This window comes from Mus musculus, chromosome 2 (genome assembly GCF_000001635.26).
Source record: "Mus musculus strain C57BL/6J chromosome 2, GRCm38.p6 C57BL/6J".
Lineage (NCBI taxonomy): Eukaryota > Metazoa > Chordata > Mammalia > Rodentia > Muridae > Mus > Mus musculus.
In genome coordinates, this window is record NC_000068.7 from 125,841,134 (window position 1) to 125,861,561 (window position 20,428).

At 38.1% G+C, this 20,428-nt stretch overlaps 2 protein-coding genes across 7 annotated transcripts in view; one reads left to right on the forward strand and one right to left on the reverse strand.

Moving 5' to 3' along the window:
* The window catches only part of Cops2 (COP9 signalosome subunit 2), a 28,781-nt gene extending 10,832 nt beyond the window's left edge, over positions 1–17,949 (reverse strand). Inside the window, exons 1-6 of one of the 4 annotated variants that reach the window (NM_009939.3) lie at positions 17,803–17,949; positions 8,607–8,720; positions 7,074–7,151; positions 3,677–3,802; positions 1,489–1,578; positions 1,300–1,377 (exon numbers count right to left, since the gene is read on the reverse strand). In NM_009939.3, the coding sequence (NP_034069.2) occupies positions 1,300–1,377; positions 1,489–1,578; positions 3,677–3,802; positions 7,074–7,151; positions 8,607–8,720; positions 17,803–17,856 (540 nt within the window). In that variant the 5' untranslated portion in view covers positions 17,857–17,949. Of the gene's footprint in view, positions 1–1,299; positions 1,378–1,488; positions 1,627–3,676; positions 3,803–7,073; positions 7,152–8,606; positions 8,721–17,802 lie in introns of all 4 variants that reach the window. The other 3 variants (NM_001285507.1, NM_001285512.1, NM_001285513.1) reach the window with 3 other exon arrangements.
* Positions 17,950–17,975: 26 nt separating this feature from the next.
* Positions 17,976–20,428, forward strand: part of Galk2 (galactokinase 2) — a 125,190-nt gene continuing 122,737 nt past the window's right edge. The window contains exon 1 of one of the 3 annotated variants that reach the window (NM_175154.3): positions 17,976–18,244. In NM_175154.3, coding sequence (NP_780363.1) covers positions 18,225–18,244 — 20 coding nt within the window. In that variant the 5' untranslated portion in view covers positions 17,976–18,224. The remainder of the gene's footprint in view (positions 18,245–20,428) is intronic. The other 2 variants (XM_030252060.1, XM_006500153.4) reach the window with 2 other exon arrangements.

Consider the following 20,428-nt stretch of genomic DNA (forward strand, 5'->3'; position numbering starts at 1 on the left):
ATTTAAAAATCAACGCAGTTTTATATTTTCAGCTAGGAAGTACACTAATGTTCTTCCTTCACAATTGGTTTAGATCATCTAGCCAATGGAAACCCACTTCCTGAATGCACCTAAGGAGATAAAAATATGCTACACTTTCTCATCTCAGCCATTCTTATGTCAGGAAGATTACATAGCAACCCAGAATATGCTTGCAAATTTGAGCCTTAGTTAGTTTATGGCCTATAGCCACATAGCTATAAATATTTAAAAAAAATATACACACTAAGCAAATGTATTGTTCATAAAGTCCTTGACCTTAAACGGTAGTTTAGTTATCCACCAATAAATCATAACCAGCTTACCATGCACATGTCTCAACATAATGCCTCGCATATTAAAATATGCAACACCTAACATGGCTATATTGGATTGCAGACATAGACACTATCACTCCAAATTTTATCTGAGAATAATGCTACAAATGATATACAAAAAGATATACCATATATTAGAATATATAGTATCTTTGTTATTTATATGTATAAAACTATTCCCCATATTCCCAAAGCAAATAAGTAAATACCAAGGCTTAACTCTATATTGCATTATTTCTAGGTAGTACATATTTACTACATATTATAAGGGGCTTATTCGCTCACTGACAACTACACCTCATACCATAATGGGTAAGAATTGAATCCAGCATTTTGACCAGTGGTTCTCAGTTTGTGGGTCACAATCCCCTGAGAGGGCAAACAATCGTTTCACAGGGGCTGCTATTAGATAATACTGCATATCAAATATTTACATTATGATGCACAACAGTAGCAAAATTACAGTTACAAAGTAGCAATAAAAATAAATGTATGGGGCTGGAGAGCACTGATTGCTCTTCCAGAGGGCCTGAGTTCAATTCCCAGCAACCACATGGTGGCTTACAACCATCTATGATGAGATCTGGTGCCTTCTTCTAACACACAGATATATATGCAGAACACTCTGAATAAAATACATTAATCTTTAAAAAGAATAATTTTATGGCTGGGGTCACCACAACATGAAGAACTATATTAAAGGGTCACAGCATTAAGAAGGCTGAGAGCCACTGATCTAACAAATGACTCAGAAAGTCAGCCTCACCTCCAAGCAAAGCGTCATTATAAAAAAAGGCTGGACTTGAACTCATGATCATGATCCTTTAAAAACTTACTTCTTTAAATTTTATTTTTGGGATAGATACTTTCACACAAACATGCCTAAGTAAGCTGAATACTATTATTTCATGTTTATATTCAGGAAAAGGTAAGGGAATGTTACCTGACAAGACTGATGTAACTGTCGTAAAATTTTTTGAAGCTTTCCATATTCTTCTCGTTCTAAATATAATTTTCCAAGCTGTAAAAAAAATTAATTAAGATGAAAAGCCTTTAGGAGGAGGTACATAGACTTGGAGCATATCACTCCAGGTACCCACCCACTCTTCCAAAGGACAAATGCAATTGTTACCTTTGTGTTTGTCTTAAACCACAGTCTATCATTCTTAGCATCTTTCAAAGCTTCCAGTGTTGTTTCATAAAATTCCTGCAGTAAATCCATCTGACATAAAAAATCAGAATTCTATAATTGTAAACAGCAAATTTGTACCTGTTAATAAAGTTAATTTGAACAAACTAAAAGTGCATCTTTGAACTTTAATACATGTAAGATACACTATTTATTTCTTACCAAATGTCTACTATAGTCAAAAACATTAAGAGATCACATTTATAAGTGCCAAGATATTTTTGTTTGTTGTGTAAAACCAAGGAATATATCTTATCATGTAAACTATATATGGTCATAAATTCTACTGCCCTAACAGTCAGCTCCTTCCCAATATGACCACTTATTTTATATCATCAGAACGATATGCTGGACCTTCACTAAATAGGAAGAGGAGGGGGGTGAATGGCGAGGGCGAGGGCGAATGCACCCTTCCTAGCAAAATGGTTTTGTCTTTTATTTTGAGACAGTGTCTTACTCCGTAGAGCTAGTGGGCCTGGAACTCTTTGTGGTGGTCTATCTTACCCTCCTCAGTGCTGGGAGTACAGGTGTAAGCCACCACATCCCATGTATGTTTTAGAACAGTTCTACTTTTTTTTTGTGTGATTTTGGCTGTTGGTTAATCACTAATTAGAGTGACACTTTCCCCATAAAGGTCATTGTTTTACACCATCTCAAGAGTCTCTGCTCATCCTCCTCTATTTGTAGCTTTGTTTTTGGTGTCTGGATCCTGAACTCTCGGAGAGTCTGAGACTCTCAGGAAGGCTGCCTACTTACTCAGGGTTCCTGATGGTATGGAGTTAGAGTGCTACCCACACAATAGCTACTTTTTCTTCAAAACGCAAAAGTTTCAAATTAACACACAGAAGAATACAACCTTCAAGTTTTAAAATTATTCAATTCTAGTCCCCTAGCATTTTTGAAATAACATTTATAAACACAGTACCAAATATGTTTTTATGATACTTGTTTGCAAATAACAGAAAATATGTTTCCACATAATTTAGTGTTATTTATTTAGATACAGTATCTCATGTAGTCCAGGCTGGTCTCAAACTTACCTTGTTCCCAAGGTTAACATGTGCCACCAGCCAGGCTGGCCTCAAACTCATTACACAGCAGGAGGATGCTCTAGAGTTATTGCCACTAAGTGACAAGGTTTCCTTTCCCTTATTCCCAGATGTGCATATGTGCGTGCGTACATGGGTGAGTATGGGTGTGTGTATATGTGTGTGATGAGGCTGATTCTGAGAATGCTTGTTAGGATTACAAAAACAGATACTAAATGATACAGAGAACATTCTGTGTTCAAACACCAGAGGGTAACAAAGCTTAAAAATAAATAAAATAAATAAATAGGATGAATACATAAAATCATCATTACCTTTGTTAGTTAGCTACCACATTCTAGAAGAAGCCATTTCCCCCTTTCCTCTTTCCCTTTATCAGCTATCACCATGCATCCTTGATAGAATCATGTATAGAGCACCTACTGAGTCTGGCACAGGACAAGTTCTTCTCAAGGACTTTAATCTAACATCACAACTTGTGACTCATGTTCACATTTCACATTCCCAATGTGTGTGTGTGCACGTGCAATTTCAATGGAAACATTTGTCTAAAGTGCTCAATGCCCCAAGTTTAAATGCAGACACAACTTCATCCAAAAAAAAAAAAAAAAAAAAAAAAACCACCAAAAAACAAAACAAAACCAAAAACAGCTATAACAACAGGTGCAAGGAGTCTGAAAAAAATAAAAACGTCTGCCCAAGTTATTTACAGGTAGTATTTAAGTCTCTGAAGATACTATTTAAAGAGATTAACTTGGATATATTACTTTTAAATGCTAATTAGTACCAGAATCAATAAAAATACTTTTGAAGCACACTAGTAATTAGTAAATTGGCCTTTCTTTAAAATAAAATGACGACTTAGCAGGCATGATGGCACCTGTCCATCAGCATTTGGGAGGCAGAAAGGGGAGGGTCAGGAGCCCAGTGGTACCCTTGGTCACACAGCTAGTTTGGGCTACAAGAGACCATCTCAAAAAGAAAGGCAACCATCACATCAACAACACCCCAAACCCACAGAACCATTACTGTTGTACAAAGTAACGCACTGACACCATCAAGAGAAAGAACTCAAGTCTAACCTGTTTAGAAGTGGAGATATAATCAAGGATAGAATTAATGGACTTTTCAGAATAGTTCCTGGTGACTGCACTCCGAATATAGGTCAATAGTTGCTTATATCTGTTCATCATTTCTGGAAAGTTTGTCTGTGAGAAAAGAAAAATGCGTGACTGTAGACATACATATGAGTACGCACAGGAGTATGATCCAGTACATAGACGTACTGCCACTGAACTGGGCCTGCCACAATTCATGATATGCTCTTGGAAAAGAGGAACAACAATACAGACATGTTACCTTATATGCAGGATGACATAAATGTTGGAATTCAGCCTAATAAACAGATGAAACCTATACATGTTCCAAGTATTACTTTTTACTGCATAGCACATGTGATTGGAAAACTACTAAGATACCTACCAAAGAAGCAGATTTTAAATTTCAAGTGTGGCTAATAGCTATGCAGATAACCACTATTTCACCCGGAAATAAAGATTTACTCTAACTTTCTAACAAGAGTTGCATGTTCCATTTCTCCCTTGAATTGGCTAGCTTTCCATGAGGTCAAACAATCTCAAGTCCCAGAACTCATCCCACGTAACAAAATCATCCCAGGGGTCTGGGGAGGATCTAGGAGTATAAAGGACACTCAGAATATAATGTACAATAACAACAACAAAAACCCAAAACAAAACAAAACCTATTTTCAGTTAAAATAAAATAAAAAAATCATCCCATACAGGGCTCTACTCCATAGAAGACACAGTTACCGTTGCCACTGCAACATTATGTTGTATGACTGTTTATACACTGTCTTATATTCCAGGTACAGGAAAGGTCTGGAGAAAGGTATTTGGGGAATATGTCATGTAAGCTAATTCTGGAGTATAGCTAACTTTATAATCTGGTCTACTTCCTACCATCTCTTATTGCTATTAACCTCTTTCATTGAGTTATTTCTTTCAAGGAAATGGAGCACTGGCAGGTATAAATACCTTCTTCTGGTTATTAGGGTAATGAATAAAGAACGATAGCTAGCTATGGGTACCTGTTTTTTGTTTTGTTTTGTTTTGTTTTTAACTATGGAAGTTTCATGAGGACATAACTAACAAGGAATATCCTCTAAACAACATACTAAATCTGCACTTAAGAGATGGTAAAACAAGATTGTCTCAACTTTGGTTTTACGTTTCAGTACTAAAGCAGGATTTTAGAAGAAGGTCCTTCTCAACTGTATCTTACCCTATATAACTTGAAGCTCACTGTTGCAGTCTGAAATGTTCCCCAAACAGGCTTGCGTTTGTATACCTAGCTGGAGAACTGTTTGAGAAGGTTGTAGGAGTGTCGCAAGTACACAAAGACATGACCAGCCACCTAATTCTGCCACCATACTTTCCTCACCATGCTAGACTGTACCCTTCTGGACTGTAAGCCAAAATAAGCTCTTTCTGCTTATCTGCTTAAGATAGTTTTGTCAGGGTAATTTATCACAGGAATGAGAAAGTCTCTCCCCTACCTCCTCCAATTATTTTTGAGGGTATGTAAAATAAAATTTGCAACAGGACATTAATGTGGGAAGGCAGAGGACAGTTAATGGGAGTTGATTCTCTCCTCCTAGCACAGGGGTTCCAGGGATTGAACTCAGGCAGTCAGACTTGGTGGCAAGCATCTTTCTTTACTTGCCTATCTTGATGGCTCTAAGACATTCATTTAAAAAGTTATGTTGGGGGCTGGTGAGATGGCTCAGTGGTTAAGAGCACCGACTGCTCTTCCAAAGGTCCGGAGTTCAAATCCCAGCAACCACATGGTGGCTCACAACCATCCGTAACGAAATCTGATGCCCTCTTCTGGAGTGTCTGAAGACAGCTACAGTGTACTTACATATAATAAATAAATGAATCTTAAAAAAAAAAAAGAACTCAGGAAAGTGAAAATTAAAGAGACAGGGCCAATTCTTTAAAAAAAAAAAAAAAAAGTTATGTTGGCTGGACATGGTAGTGCATGCTTTTAATCCTAGCACTAGGGAGGCAGAGGCAGGTATAGAAAGTATAGAAACTCAGTTATATGGTCAGTTCCAGGCCAGCATAGAAAGGTCCAGGACTACATAGTAAGACCCTGTCTCACCTCTGTACCCACAATAAATATGTATGTGACTAAATACAGACAGGAGCCTTAAAAATTATGTTAATTCTAATTTAAGATTGAGAGAAGATTAAGCAAATTTGTTCTAACATAGAACAAGCAAAACAGATCCTTCTAACTGTACTACCAAACATGGCACAGCTACATAGGTTCTACTGTAGATCCTACTAGAAAATGAGCGAGGCAGACACAGCCAAGACCACTCTTGTACTCTCCTATTTACAGATGCTGTGACAGAAGCAAATGGCAAACCAGGAAGACTGTACTATATGATTCAGATAATCCTTTCTTATCCTTCCCAGATCTGTTCAAGGTAAAATAGAAAAACTGAATCTTAAGGGCAGTCTACTATTTAAATGGACTAAAACCAAAACAACTGTTATTATGAGAGGATAATACGTTTTAAAGGAATCATGTTTTCCTGCAAATCATAGCTTAACTTTTAAGAGTTGACATTTAGCATTTAATGCTACTATTTTAATAATTCAAATTTCTGCCCCTTAGTCACCTGCTGCTTCATCTATATATCTCAAGTTTCTAATTTAAATATAGGAAACATTGGTGTAATACTATGATAAAATGAGCAGAAAGCACAGGGTTTTTTGTAACAGTACACTGTGAGAAGTAGAATCAGAAACGGTGCACAGCACAGACGGCAGGCAGAGGTAGCAGACAGGATAGATGCAAGATCAGCTAACAGCCAATGCAACAATGTAGGTGGGAGATGATGCTAGCCAGGAACAGAGGGAGAAACTTTACACTAGACATCTTCTGAAGGGACTCAGGCCTTTTTGATTTGTTGATTGATTATTGGTGGGAAGAAAGACAACAGAGGTGTCCAGTACAATGTTGAAGTAGTTGGCACCACAGTAATAAATAGAATTTGTAAACTCTAAAATAAACTTCCAAAGTAAGTTTTTCAAAAAGTCACTCTATAAATAATGCACTTGGACTATATGCAGTAACACATAGAAAACATACCTAAGGAATAAGCTCTTCATACAGAATATATATATTTTTAATCCTATATTAAATTAAAAAAAAACTAGCATTGGAGAGAGAAGACACAGGAGTTAGAGGGAGGAAAGTGGAGACGTGACATACCTATTTTAATTAGTTTTAAAAATTACAAAAAGATCAGTATTGCTATAGTCATAATTTTGCAGTCCACACATGGACAGAGGTCAGTATAACAACTTTATAGAGAAGAAAACATGGGGTTCTGCAGCAGGAGGCTTGCATGCAGTTCATGGTGAGTCTCAGAATAAATCTTACCAACTTGAAGTTAATCTTGATCATCTGTTTTAGCGCTTTGAATCCCCATTCTCCCTTCTCACCTTCAAGCTCCAAAACCTACAATGGAAAGAGATTTTTAGTCTTGGTATCAATTTTCACTATTTTTCAATGACATCCAATGTCTAAGACTTGAATTAAATTTATAAGCTATTCATGAAAAATTTCACTGACAGTGTAATTTTAAAAAGGATTTGAAATAAATAAAGTCCAGAAAGGACTCATCTTTAGTGAGAATCAGGAAATCAATTGATCTGTTCCCAGAAGCAACAAGACTATAGTAATGATACTGCTGACCATGAGGATGTTTCCTAGTGTGGTTTTTTTAGGATAAGAGCCCTACATCATGGACAACTTGATTAGAAAAGACAATATGAAACTTTCTGAAACATATGCTTATTATCCATAATGCAATCCTTTGACAGAACTATCGTGAATATCACACATATTTTTTGAAATGAACTACTTTGCATTTACTATACCTGTTATGGTTTGGGTTTGACACTCGGTCCCGAACTGATGGAAGGTCTTAGAAGGTTGTGGAACCCTCTAGGGTAGAGCCTAGCCACAGGGAGTAAAGCACTGGAGTTTAAGTCTGGGAAGCTCTAACCTAGCTCCACACTTCAAGGTTCAGCTCTCTCCCTGCTTCTTGGTTATATTAGTTAGCTTTTTCTATTGCTGTGATAAGACACCATGGCTAAAGTCACTCATAAAAGAAACAGTTTAATTTAGGTGTATAGTTTCAGAAGGTTAAGGTCCATGATAGTCAGGGCATGGGACTGGGTACAGTTGAAAGCTCATTTGCTCCTCTAGTAGGAGCTGGGGTGGGGGTGGGGGATGGTTTTAAGGGGAAGGAGGAGGGAGGGAGGGAGGAATAAAAAGAGATAAAGATAGAAGGAGAAACAGAGCTGGGCGTGGTGGTGCATGCCTTTAATCACAGCACTGAGAAGCAGAGGCAGGCGGATTTCTGAGTTTGAGGCCATCCTGGTCTACAAAGTGAGTTCCAGGACAGCCACGGCTATACAGAGAAACCCTGTCTCGAAAAACCAAAAACCAAAAAACCAAAAAAAAAAAAAAAAAAAAAAAAAAAAAAAAAAAAAGAAAGAAAGAGAGACAGAGACACAGACACCGTGAATGGCATGGGCTTTTGAAACCTCAAAAGTTCACCCCAGTGACACACCTCTTCTACCGAGGCCACACCACTTAATTCTGCTCAAGAAGAGCTTCACCATCTGGGGACCAAGCATCTAAACATATGAGCCCACGAGGCTACTCTCACTCAACCACCACACTGTCCCCTGAGACGGAAAGAATCCTAGGAACATGCTCTGGTCAATACAGCTTCTCTGCTGGGAAGGACTTCTGCGTCCTCAGCAGTGATCTGAAGAAAATACTCACGTCCTGGGTTTGGTCAGATTACTTGGTTGTAGCAATGAGAACAGTAACATATACAGCATTATTAAAACCAAATACACTTCAAGACATAAAATCAGCTGGAAACAGACTTTGAAGCACCTTTTGGAAGCTGCTTAATGCTGCTTTTGGGTCATCTTCTTTCAGTGCTTTGGAATTATAGTACTGATTTTCCAAATCCACATTGGGCTCAGAGTTACTGTCTTCAGAGTACTCCTGTGTAGTAGGAGAGAGATAATAAATGAGAAAAAGAAATTCACATACAGCACTGTAATAAGTGAATACTGTTAGGATAAAACTTACTCTATTTTTATATAAAATAAAACAACCATCAACATTGATCTTATTTTAAAATTGGAGAAGAAGCCTGGTGGTGGTGGTGCATGCCTTTAATTCCAGGCAGAAGCAAGCAGATCACTAACTTTGAGGCCGGCCTGGTCTACAGAGTAAGTTTCAGGACAGCCAGGGTTACACAGAGAAACCATGTCTCAGGGAAAACAAAATAAACTAAAACAGAGAAGGAATAAAGTATACAGTAAGATAGAAATGATTTTCCCATATCAAACCTTGCACTTTCAGAGGCTGGGAAGTGGGGACAGGGTAAGACTGTTTGCTGTACAAGCATGAAGAACTAAGCTCAAGCTACCAACATGACTGTAAAGACCCAGGCATAAGTATTCAAGTCCTGTGACCCTATTGTCATATGGGTGAATGAAATGGGAAGACAGAAAGATTGTGTTTGTGATGAGCAGCTTAGGCCCAGGTTCAGTGAGGGGAGAGGAGACACCATCCTCTCACTTCCACACGTGTGCACCACACACATGTATACATTACACACAGAAACATTAAGCAAGTAAATAAAAAAAAAATCCAACAACTTCCACTCTGTAAAATCAATGTGTGTTATAATCCTCATTCAATCCTCATTGAAATCTTAAGAAACGATTTAATCTTTGCTTACATTGATTCTTATAGAACTTGTTTTTTTATCTAAACTTTCCTTTCTGCTACCCTGTTTTTCAGTAAGAACTGAATTTACATGGTGGAAAACTCCTCAAACTTCTACAGTTCTATTTTAGCTATTTATTTGGATGTTACAAAGCTATCTGGACTCGTGAGGTGGCCTGGCAGGTATGTGTGCAGGTTGGAGCACAGTTTGCCAGCTTTTCTTTCCTTCCATATGTGAGTCCAGGACTGACACAGGTTGTCAGGCTCTGTGACAAGTGCCCTAAATCACTGAGCCATCTCACTAGTCGAAAAAGTAATATTTTAGATTCACAAAATAAAGATTATTTTTTCCTTACCTACAAGTCATTACAGAGGGATAAGTTTTACCAAAAGAAAGGTACCGAGGGAAAGGGAATATACACAAAGACATGAATAGTAGAGTTGTTTTAAATTCAAATATAGCTTATTTCTTCAAAAATTATACAGGGAACACTGTAAAGGCAGAGTGAAGAGAGTCTCACTGAGCACAGCATTCAGGAAGCTCAGAAATACGTTAAGATGACTTTCTCAGTGCACCTTCTGTAGAGAACACAAACGGGACTTGCTCTCACATAAACGATCTATGAAATTCAGCTAGGGTTAACACTTGAAACTCCACTGGAACACTTCCTTTAGGGATAAGATCAGACTAGGTAAAAAACATATTTCATAATGATTTATCTTCTTAACTCTTGTCACTTATAATAAAAATACTAAAGGTTAAAAAAAATTACTAGAGAACAAACAACTGTCTGTCAGTGACTGAGCTGGGCTTTAACAGTGACAGTCAAAGCTGCGTTTGAAAGATAAGTGGGTCCATTTTCTAGAAGAACTGGTGGTGAGGTAAGGAGCGTGGTGCAGGCAAGAACAGCACACAGCACAACACAACACAAGCAGCACATGCAGGGGCACCCCTGGCTCACTCTGGCTCCTCATTCTGCAGCCACATACTAACAAGTTAAAAAAGTTTACTTTCCCATAAGCTTCCTGGTCTCTTTTTAACCTTGAAGTTCTGACCTCATGTTAAACAGTCAGAATAATCTGCATGAAATGTCTATTATTTAGTATATTTAATAAAAATGGCTTCCCATTGCTCACTAAGTAAGTTGAAAGTAGTAAAAATTTGACTCCTGCCCCCATGCAGCATCTTCTATGAATTGTTCCCTCATTCACAATGCTTGCAAGTCACCCTGGCCTTAGTTCAACTGCTCAAACTACATCCTACCTTCCACTCTATTCCTTTCTTTGTGTTTCTCATCTGGTCATGTAAGCTATGGCTTCTTAAAGTGTGGGTTATGATCCAATGTAGCCAGGGAGGCATGCGTGCACACAATTTGGAAGTGAATGGATAGGACCTGGATGTGAAGGAGGATTCCACAAAATTGACAATAATAAAAAATATACAATGACTAAAATTAATAAAATGAAATATGTTTCTGGTAGCATGAGCCAGATTACACTGTGGAACATCACTACAAACCTGGGTTGTAAATATAAAAACAGGTACTTTGCACTGCATTGCCAATGAACAATGAATGCCTCAAACACCTCGCCATAGACTTGACTGTTATGAATTATAGCATATGTTTCATATCTAGAGTCTTCTGCTCTTACAGGTTTAATCACAGAGAAGAGAGGCTTTAGAATTATTCTATAGTGCAGGTATCAAATTATTATACCACTGGATTATATTGTTAGGACTTCTGACTTTAAAAACTGCTGCTTGAGTCATTAACTTGTAGTAAAATAAATGGGTTTTGGCTTGGGATTAGGACAGAATTCCCAATATCTATCTATCTGTCTGTCTGTCTGTCTGTCTTTAGATTTATTTATTTATTTAATGTATTTAAGTACACTGTCACTGTCTTCAGACACACCAGAAGAGGGCATCTGATCACTCTACAGATGGTTGTAAGCCACCACATGGTTGCTGGGAACTGAATCCAGGACCTCTGGAAGAACAGTGTTCCTAACCGCTGAGCCATCTCACCAGCACACCAATATTTTTCAAAACAGACCTAAACATACTATGTCATTTTGTATGTGCTTATAAGAAGCAGTGATCTCAGCATTGATGGTCACAGATTAAACTATCAAGCAACTGTGAAATACACTGAAGATGCTCTAATCTACATCCAACTCTCAAAATTCATCTTGCTGTACCAGAAAATTACCTTTTGGTAACCCAAACTTTCCAATGGCAGCCCTGAATCTGGAAATGAATGAAAAATAACTCTGATTGCCACATCATAAAGTGGACTCTCATTCAATGTTTTTGTTTTTGTTTTTTAGTCCAAAACATGAAAAAACAAAACACAAAAACTAGTCCAGGGTTCAAGAAGGGAAAAGGCTGAGAGGTACAGTCCACGGAGAACTAAGTCACGGACTTTCAAGCACTGAGGAAATGGAAAATGTGTTATAGGCTGAAAATATTAGCCTAAATAACTACCTTATGCCACGAAGACAATTATGACATGATTTTTATACTTTCTTTCATACTGCAAATGAGCTTTCTTAGTCACAAAACTACCCACTTGCTACTCCAGAGACAAAGACAATGGACACTTGAGCTCAAGTAGTAGAATGGGAAAAAAAAAGAATAACAACAAAAAGAGAAGCATGGTTAAACAGAAGATATGAAGTGAATTCAAGATGTAAATAAAGCCCAGTCATGAGTCCTGGGTTAACCACAACAATTACTAATGGCTTAGTAATACAAGGTAACAATCAAGAGAGAATTAGATGCATTAAGTAATGCTAAACTGAACTTGTTTCTGTCAACTGAGCAACAATTTGTAGAAGTTTCAAAATTTCAATCAATATGTGAATATCCTAAATAAAAGTTTAAAAAACATGTAAAATAAAGTCACTTGATATTATAAAAAGGCTTTACAAATCTTAAGGTTCAGTCATGGCTCCAACTTCCTGATGAAATAACTCAAATGTCTCGAAAGCAGTCTGTGATGACCTATATCTAAATCTATTCTCTTTCCCCCCAAATATGCCATATAATTTTAAGTTGCTGCTTTAATACAAATCATAATTTTATCTTGGCCATGCTGGAGGAGAATGAACTCAGGCCTTATGCATTTTAGACAAATGTTCCACTACCAGTAATTTCATCCAGCTATTTATTTTTTGAGAAAGGGTCTTATTAAGTTGCCTAAGTTGGGTGTGAGCATGCAATCCTGCCTCCGTCTTAGCCTGTAGTTAGAGGCCTGCCTATGCCTCTAACTACACTAGCAGCAGCGAATAATACCCTGGTTAGGAATTCTACACAATCCCTTCTCCTTCCTTTTCTCCTTTGCAGCTCCCCAGTGTCACACTTTGGTAAATGTATTTACCAAGGCTTTTCCTTCTTGATCCCCCAGCTCTTTTTAGCAGAACCAAATCTACAGTCATGCTTCTCTCTACATGACATGCATCAAATGTAGGGCTTAGTGTCTATACTGTCCCCTCACTCCTTTTGTCTCCACCATGAACAACTTTTTTTGAGACAGGGTCTCTCTACAAAGTCCTAGCTGTCCTTGAATTCACTATGTAGACCAGGATGGCCTCTAATTCAGTAAGACCCGTCTTCTTCTGCTACCCTAGTGTTGAAATTAAAAGGTGTGTGCCACCATGCCCAGCTATCCACTGTGATTCCTAATAAGGAGGAATTTTCTTGTCGTGTTTTATGTTCCTGAGATTTTACAAAGTGTTCATTAAATGTCTAACTGAAGACTGGGTTAACAATCCAAACTAATGACACACACCATTCAGGGTCAATTTTTGACTACAAAATGAAATACAGCCCCTACTGAACAAGGCCCATTTTATGACGTACTCACGCCATCAATACAGGTCCTTAGAAATATACATTAGGAAAACAGATCCATCAGTAGACTACTTTCTATTGCCCACTTCTAGCCATCTGCACCTGATGCAAAGGACACTGAGCGGCAGGGTGGGATGTATCATTATTCTTAAATACCAGATATAATACAAATCCTAAGTAGTCACTTGTGTTTCCACAATCCAAACTTTAACGTGTACTAATTTGTAATTTACGGTATAAATAGGAACCATTTTTTATTCATCCCAAAGTTTCATTTTCAGATGAAAGTTTCCAAGGAGAGACATAAAAACCACGTGACCTACGATCCAGTTCTTATTCTATAATGTGTTCTCTGGATTTAAGGATATTATTATCTTAATGCCTTTCCTCATCTGCTAAGTTTGAGGGGTCCTTTTAGGACGTCCACAGTTTTCCCTGAAGCCCAGGCATTCACAATGGATAGAATGAACACGTGCAAATATGTTTTGGATGTTCATGGTTTACAAATATAACTCACCATGGTACATTATGAAAATGTTTTATTATGTGCTGTATGTATTTATGCTTATCACTAATGATTTAACACACAAATCATTGATTTAATTTGATCATTACTACACAAGAGTTGCCCATTACTTATTTTAGCTATCCTTGTGTAAAACTCCGAAATTCTTTACACAAAATATACCAATAAACTAACACACCATTTTAGAAATTCACAAAAGTGTTATTAAGAGTTAGTATTCCCCTCTACTGTAGTTTTAATAGGCAGTATCCAACAATACTGACTGGATTATAACAACATTTCTGAAGAAAACTACCTTTATCAGTGTTAGGGTTTTTGGTTTTAGTGATCTGTTTTTAACCTAAAACAACATTACCTGATTAATAGTTTATCCTAATTACCTTATAACATAATTTTTGGTTAAAGTTTTAAGATTTATTTTATGTGCAGGAGTATTTGCATGGATGTATGCATGTGCACCACGTGTATGCCTGGGGCTACAGAGGCCAGAAGATGTTGGATTCTCTAGAACACTGAGTAAAAGACCACTGTGAGTCACCACATGAGTGTTGGGAACTGGAGTCCTGTAAAAGAGCAGCCAGTGCTCTTAGCCTCTGAGCCATCTCTCTATCCCTACTTTTTAATTAATTTTTTTTAAAGTCACACATTTTTTATAATACTGTAGACTGAAAACAGGTCAAATTGTTACCATCAGGAAAGCAGTCAAACCTACATATAATCTTTGGAAATGTAAAAAGGGCAGTGAGTTGTCAAGAGGGCTCAGCAGATAAAGGTGCTTGCTGACAAGCTGGACAACTGGGACTTTATCTATACAATCTACAGGTTAGGAAAGAACAGGCACCCACAAGTTGTCTAATGACCTCTACATGTATGGCATAGCATGCATGTATGTACACACACACACAGAGTAAATATCTGTGAAATATTTTAGATACATTAAGAATAACACATAAGCTATATCCTGATTAAATAAATAAAGGGGAGGCCGACATTTAACTTGGTTGCTTTTGTGAGTGTATTAAGAACTGGGCAGAGAACTGATAGTGCAAACTTTTATGTTTGTGCACACAAGTGGTATATGTGTTAGTGTGCTACTGTGGTAAGAGAGTCTGTTGGACATTCTGAAACTAAACCTCATCCCCCACCCAATAGACACAAAAAAGCAAAATTTGGGGGCATTAAAATATACTCAAGACAGAACTTTAATTTTCAGGGTGTATTCTTGCCACCTCTTTCCACTAGACTAGGCAAATACAAAAGGTGGCTTAGGGCATTAAAACATGAGTGGGCCACAGATAAAGATATGCTGAGTGTCACTGAGGTCAGAAATGCCCCACAGTGCTATTAACATTTTAATCAATCAATTAACTAAAACGGAATCATGAAGTTCAGCCTCCAACTCATTATGTGGCCAAGAATGGCCTTGAGCTTCTGATGCTTCGTCCTCTCTCGACCTGAAGTGATACAGGACGCTGCCACATCCAGTTCTTCAGTGCTAAAGACCGAGCCCAGGGCTTTTGGAATGTGAGGCCAGCACTCTACCAAGTGAATGAGCCCCACCTCTCATGCAATATTTTAAATGAAGTGATAACTAAACGTCTAACAACCACATTTAAAAAAAAAAAAAAACAGAACAAAACAAAAACACTAGCGTGGCCTGGTATTCCAGGCCTATTATCCTTACTATTCTAGAAGTTCAGGGCAGCCTGGGCAAAAAGTAAAGTTTCAAAAGGTAAAAAGAATGAGAAACCTCCTTAAAACAGGATGTCAACCTTGTAGACTTTCTATAAAAAGAAACAGATAAAGATCCAGGCAAAATAATTACTCAAATAAAAGAAACCCATCTCTAGCAGCTATGGAATGACAGCCACCCTCATCCTTTCAAACACGCAGGACATGGGCATCAGTTACCAGAAAGACATCACGTGCCAAAAATTTTAACTGTTAGTAAAAGAGATATAACACCTTTCACTACTTGACATATAGCTGGGAATCTAGAATAGTATCTACATGAAAAATGGATGAGAAGAGCTATTTAATTTCACATAATGCCCAGAGAAGAAAATAAAAATTTCATTAGTTTTGCAACAGTAAAATCTTAACTCTAAGTTTTTTTTTTTTTTAAAGCTGAAACAACTGCATATTCAACTTTATTTAGGATACATTTAGTATAGACATAAAAATGCTGGGAAAGCAGTCATGTTCAAACACTGTATGTCTAATTAGAAAGCTTCCAAAGCAGGGTGTGCTGATGCATGCCTTTACTCCCAACACCTAGGAAACACACTGAGCGCCAAACCAGCCTTGGCTACACAGTGAGACCCTGCCTCAAAACAAAGCAACAAACGTCCACAAATGAGTAAAGTCTAACAGAATATTTCAAAGATTCTCATTTTCATTCCTACACTGTACTTTTAAGTTAATCCCAGTGCTAATATTCATTTATCTAAAAGTTCATGTATTTCATAGACTATTAGGAAAGGAGGTAAGTGAAAATTTTAAAAACACTACCAGCTAAAATTACAAACATTCAAAAGAAATATCTGACAATTTAAAAACTACTTGTAATGGAAACAAAAGCAAAACAAGAGTTTAGTATCTGTTTACAACTACCTTGTGATTGAATAAATAACAAAATTCTGTATTGAAATCACCAAGCATCTACTATGACTCTCCAGTCACAGCACTTCCTTCTGCAAAATATGTCTTTCTGTAAAATGAAAACCTTTTTTAAAAATTGCAAATGATTTACAGATTCATCTATACAAAGATGTTACACCATTACCTCAAAATAAAAATATTAATGCTTTGAGAATGTGACACTTAAAAGAAAAGAGGGCCTGGAGAGATGGCTCAGAGGTTGAGAGCACTGACTGCTCTTCCAGAGGTCCTGAGTTCAATTCCCAGCAACCACATGTGGCTCACAATCATCTGTAATGGGATCTGGTGCCCTCTTCTGGTGTGCCTGAAGACAGTGTACTCATATACATAAAATAAATAAACCTCAAAATTAAAAAAAGAAAAGAAAAGAAAAGAAAAAAGACGACCCAGACTTCTCCAAGCATGTACACCACAGCTTGCACTATCATCGGATTTTTCTAAAAACCGAACAATTGCTTCCCAATTAAGAAACAAAACTGACACTAATTTTGGGATCAAGATAATTTTCTTAGTTCTTACACAGGCATGCGTTTTGGACTATCAACATAAATCATGGGGTACAGTTTAAAACCTGTAAATCCATTCACAATTAAACCTTAAATGGAAAAGAAATCACCAATCAAACTAGGCAAGTTTGTTTACTTTTATGCCATTGATGATTCAAACACGGATGCTGGGAAATTTCTTAAATCAAGGAAAAAGATCATTGGTTCCAATTCCCTTAACCCCTACCTTTCCCCAGTCCAACCAAACAAAAAGCAAATCTTTCTTCGGAGCTTGTCATGTTTTAGAGGACGGGACGAGTCGTTTAACTACTCCTCCTACTCTTGCTCTGAGCCTTAACCTGGGACCCAAACTGACCCTGGGCGAGACTCTTAGGCTGTTTTGGGGGAGACTCCCGAGTTTCGCAGTCAGGTCTGGGAGCAGGATGGACCACCCCCCTCTTCCAGTTTTCACTCTTCCAGCATCTGGCACCGGCTCAGGTCCAGAGTGGAGAAGAGATGGGCCCCCTAGGGCCCAGACCTAAGCGCCGGGCCGTGGAGGCTCGGTGGCGGGCAGAGAGGCGCCGAGAACCGGCCGCGGCCAGTCACCCGCGCTATCCCTGGGCCCAGCGTCCAGGGCGGCCCCGCCGCCTCTCTCCCTCTCTTCCCAGGCCCCACAGGCCCGCGACGCCAGGCGAGGAGGGAAACCTGTCCCTGGGCAGGGCGGAACCGGGCCGACGAGCCCCGGGAGGGAGCTGCAGCCTCTCGGCCTTGGCACCACCGCCACATCCCACTTCCAGCCCCCGCCCGCTCCCTGCGCCTCACCAGGTCGTAGTCCTCCTCATCATCGCACATGAAATCATCCTCCATGTCAGACATCTTGGCCGGAGGGGGGAGGGGGAGAGGAGAAATTAGAGACAGCCTCCTCCCACAGTGCTCCGCGGCCCAGAAGCGTCACTCCCGAGTCTCCTCGTCTTCCGGTCTCTCCAGGAGAAGATAAAGCTCATTCCGGAACTAAAGCGCTCGACCCTGAGATGATTTACTACGGCTCCCAAAGGGAGGGCACAGCCGGCTCTTCCTGAGCGACAGTTTGTGTCTTAGCAACTAAGCGTAGCAACTACGAAATCGGGCGTTGCGGGTCCTATCTGAGGGGCTTCGAAAACCTTCTAGCTGTATCCAGCGTCCTAGGTGAGGGAACTGTCTCCTTCCTTGCCTGGGACTCTGGAACCGTCTGTTTCTAATGAAACATGCCCGACCTATCTGAAAGGTAGCGTGCCTCTACCATTGTTATCTATGTGTTTTCTTTCAACACCCTGTAGTGGTGTTTTTACAGTGGTGTATTTACAGCAACACAATTGTCTAGTAAAGTTATGTTTGTAGTTAACAAAAACAGTTCTGTGGATATCCCGGTTTGGATATGCACTAATCAATTGTTCAATTATTTAATGAATCACAAACGTGCATTAACTGCTTTTAGGATGAAATGAAAGTAACAGTTGGTGACAGATTTTTTAAAAATGCATTGTCGCAGAAAACCATTAGAGTTCAGAGTGAAGAAAAATGTGGAAATAAGGCAATCCCCCTTTTTGGAGAAACCTTCCAAATTCTGTACACAAATGCTATAAAGTTATAAAGTAGATATAGGTTAGAATTTAGGCCCAATTGTTATCTATACAGATGAATTAAACATGCCCAAATTACCAAAGGTAAAAACAAAAAAACAAAACCAAATCAAACAAAATTACCTGATTTTATCTTCATCATGCACAGCTGATGTTGAGCACAGTTCAGCATTAACATTCACACCTTCGGGTTGAATCCTTACAGACCCCGCTTGGCTGTGCTCCAGTGACTTCTGAAGTTGTACCTGATGTCATTACCAGCTTTTCTCTGAATCCACTGGAGAACAGGATACTTTTGGTTTTGTTTCTAAGCCAGAAATTGCTTGGTTCTAAAAATCTTGTCAGAAGACGTTAAGGTCAACGATTGTATTATTTTTATATTGAAAACACTGTGAACACAATTTATAGCTGTACATTCAGAATGTTAAAAAATAAGTCTTCAAACGATTTTGCATTGTATATCATTAACATTGATTTTTTTTTCTTTTTTTATGTTTTGAGCTGGGGGAAGAACTTAGCCTTGTGTGTGTTAGGTAAATGTTCTATTGCTGGGCTATCCCTCTAGCCTAACACCTAATTGTTACTTAGGAAAATATTAGAAGAAGGAATTTCAGATGGCTTAAAGAAGTAACCATTCAAGGAAACATCATTTTGGTCACAGTTTTCTAGCAATAATATCACCTTTCTTATAACCACACAGTTTTACTAATAGCCTTTTCTATCAACACTTTATCACAAGAAATTTTAAACTTAAATACATAATAAAGGATAGCATCATGGACACAAGTATACCAACTCTCAGCTTTAATGTTCTGTATTCCCTGGGTCAACTTAAAGATACATATAAAGCAACATATGTGCAGCTATGTGTATTTCCTAAAATCGAAGACATTTACCTGTGCAAGCATAGCATTATCATTACATATTAGACGGACAATTCCCCTGAAGCTATTTAACTTCAAATCCTTGTTCAAAACTCCTCTACTGAATATAAAAGTTTAGTTTTGGAATGGCTTTTAATGATATCATCTTAGAACTCAAAACTCCAAAAATACTGCATGAATCTGTACATGTAATTTTAAAACAAAGCAAAGCCTTCCAATAAGTATGATGACTGTCACCATGCCAGTTTATTGGGACAGATCAGACTTAGGTCCTGGTGCTAGTAACTAATAGTACTCACCATTCTTAGGACTTAAGGTAATAAATCACAGTTACCCTACCCATGTTTATAGTTTTTCCAAAGAACATAGCAAATCATAAGGGGGTTGAGTTTTATTCATGTGTAATTTCTTAAATACAAAATTTCAAGGGTATGATTATTTACCATGCCAGTTGTTCACATATGTAAAATGGCATGCTGATTTACTGCGAATTTATTTACATAATTTGCCTTACTCAGACAATGGGAAAAGACATGAGTAATCTGGCACCTAGGAACATAAAGAAAATGACAATTGAAATTTGAGCCTTTTATTTCCTTGGTGACACTCAAATTTATTAAGCCTAGCCTGACAATTTGGTAAGAACAATTATTAGGGTATTTCTATGAGATCAATTTTATTCAATAGTAAATAACTGATGAAAGTTTTCAACAGGTTGCTCATGTTTAAAGTACATCTTATATTTTAAAAGAATTTAAAAATATTTTTATTGAAGATTTATTATTTTAAATTATGTGTATGTAGCTGTCTGTGAGTGTGCACAAGTGATCGCAGTGCCTGCAGATGTTAGAGGTGTTTCCTGAGAGTTGGAAGTTCAAGCAAGCCAGTCTCTTGTCATGGGTACTGGGGCCCAAACTCAGGTCCTCTTTAAGAGCAGCACGTGCT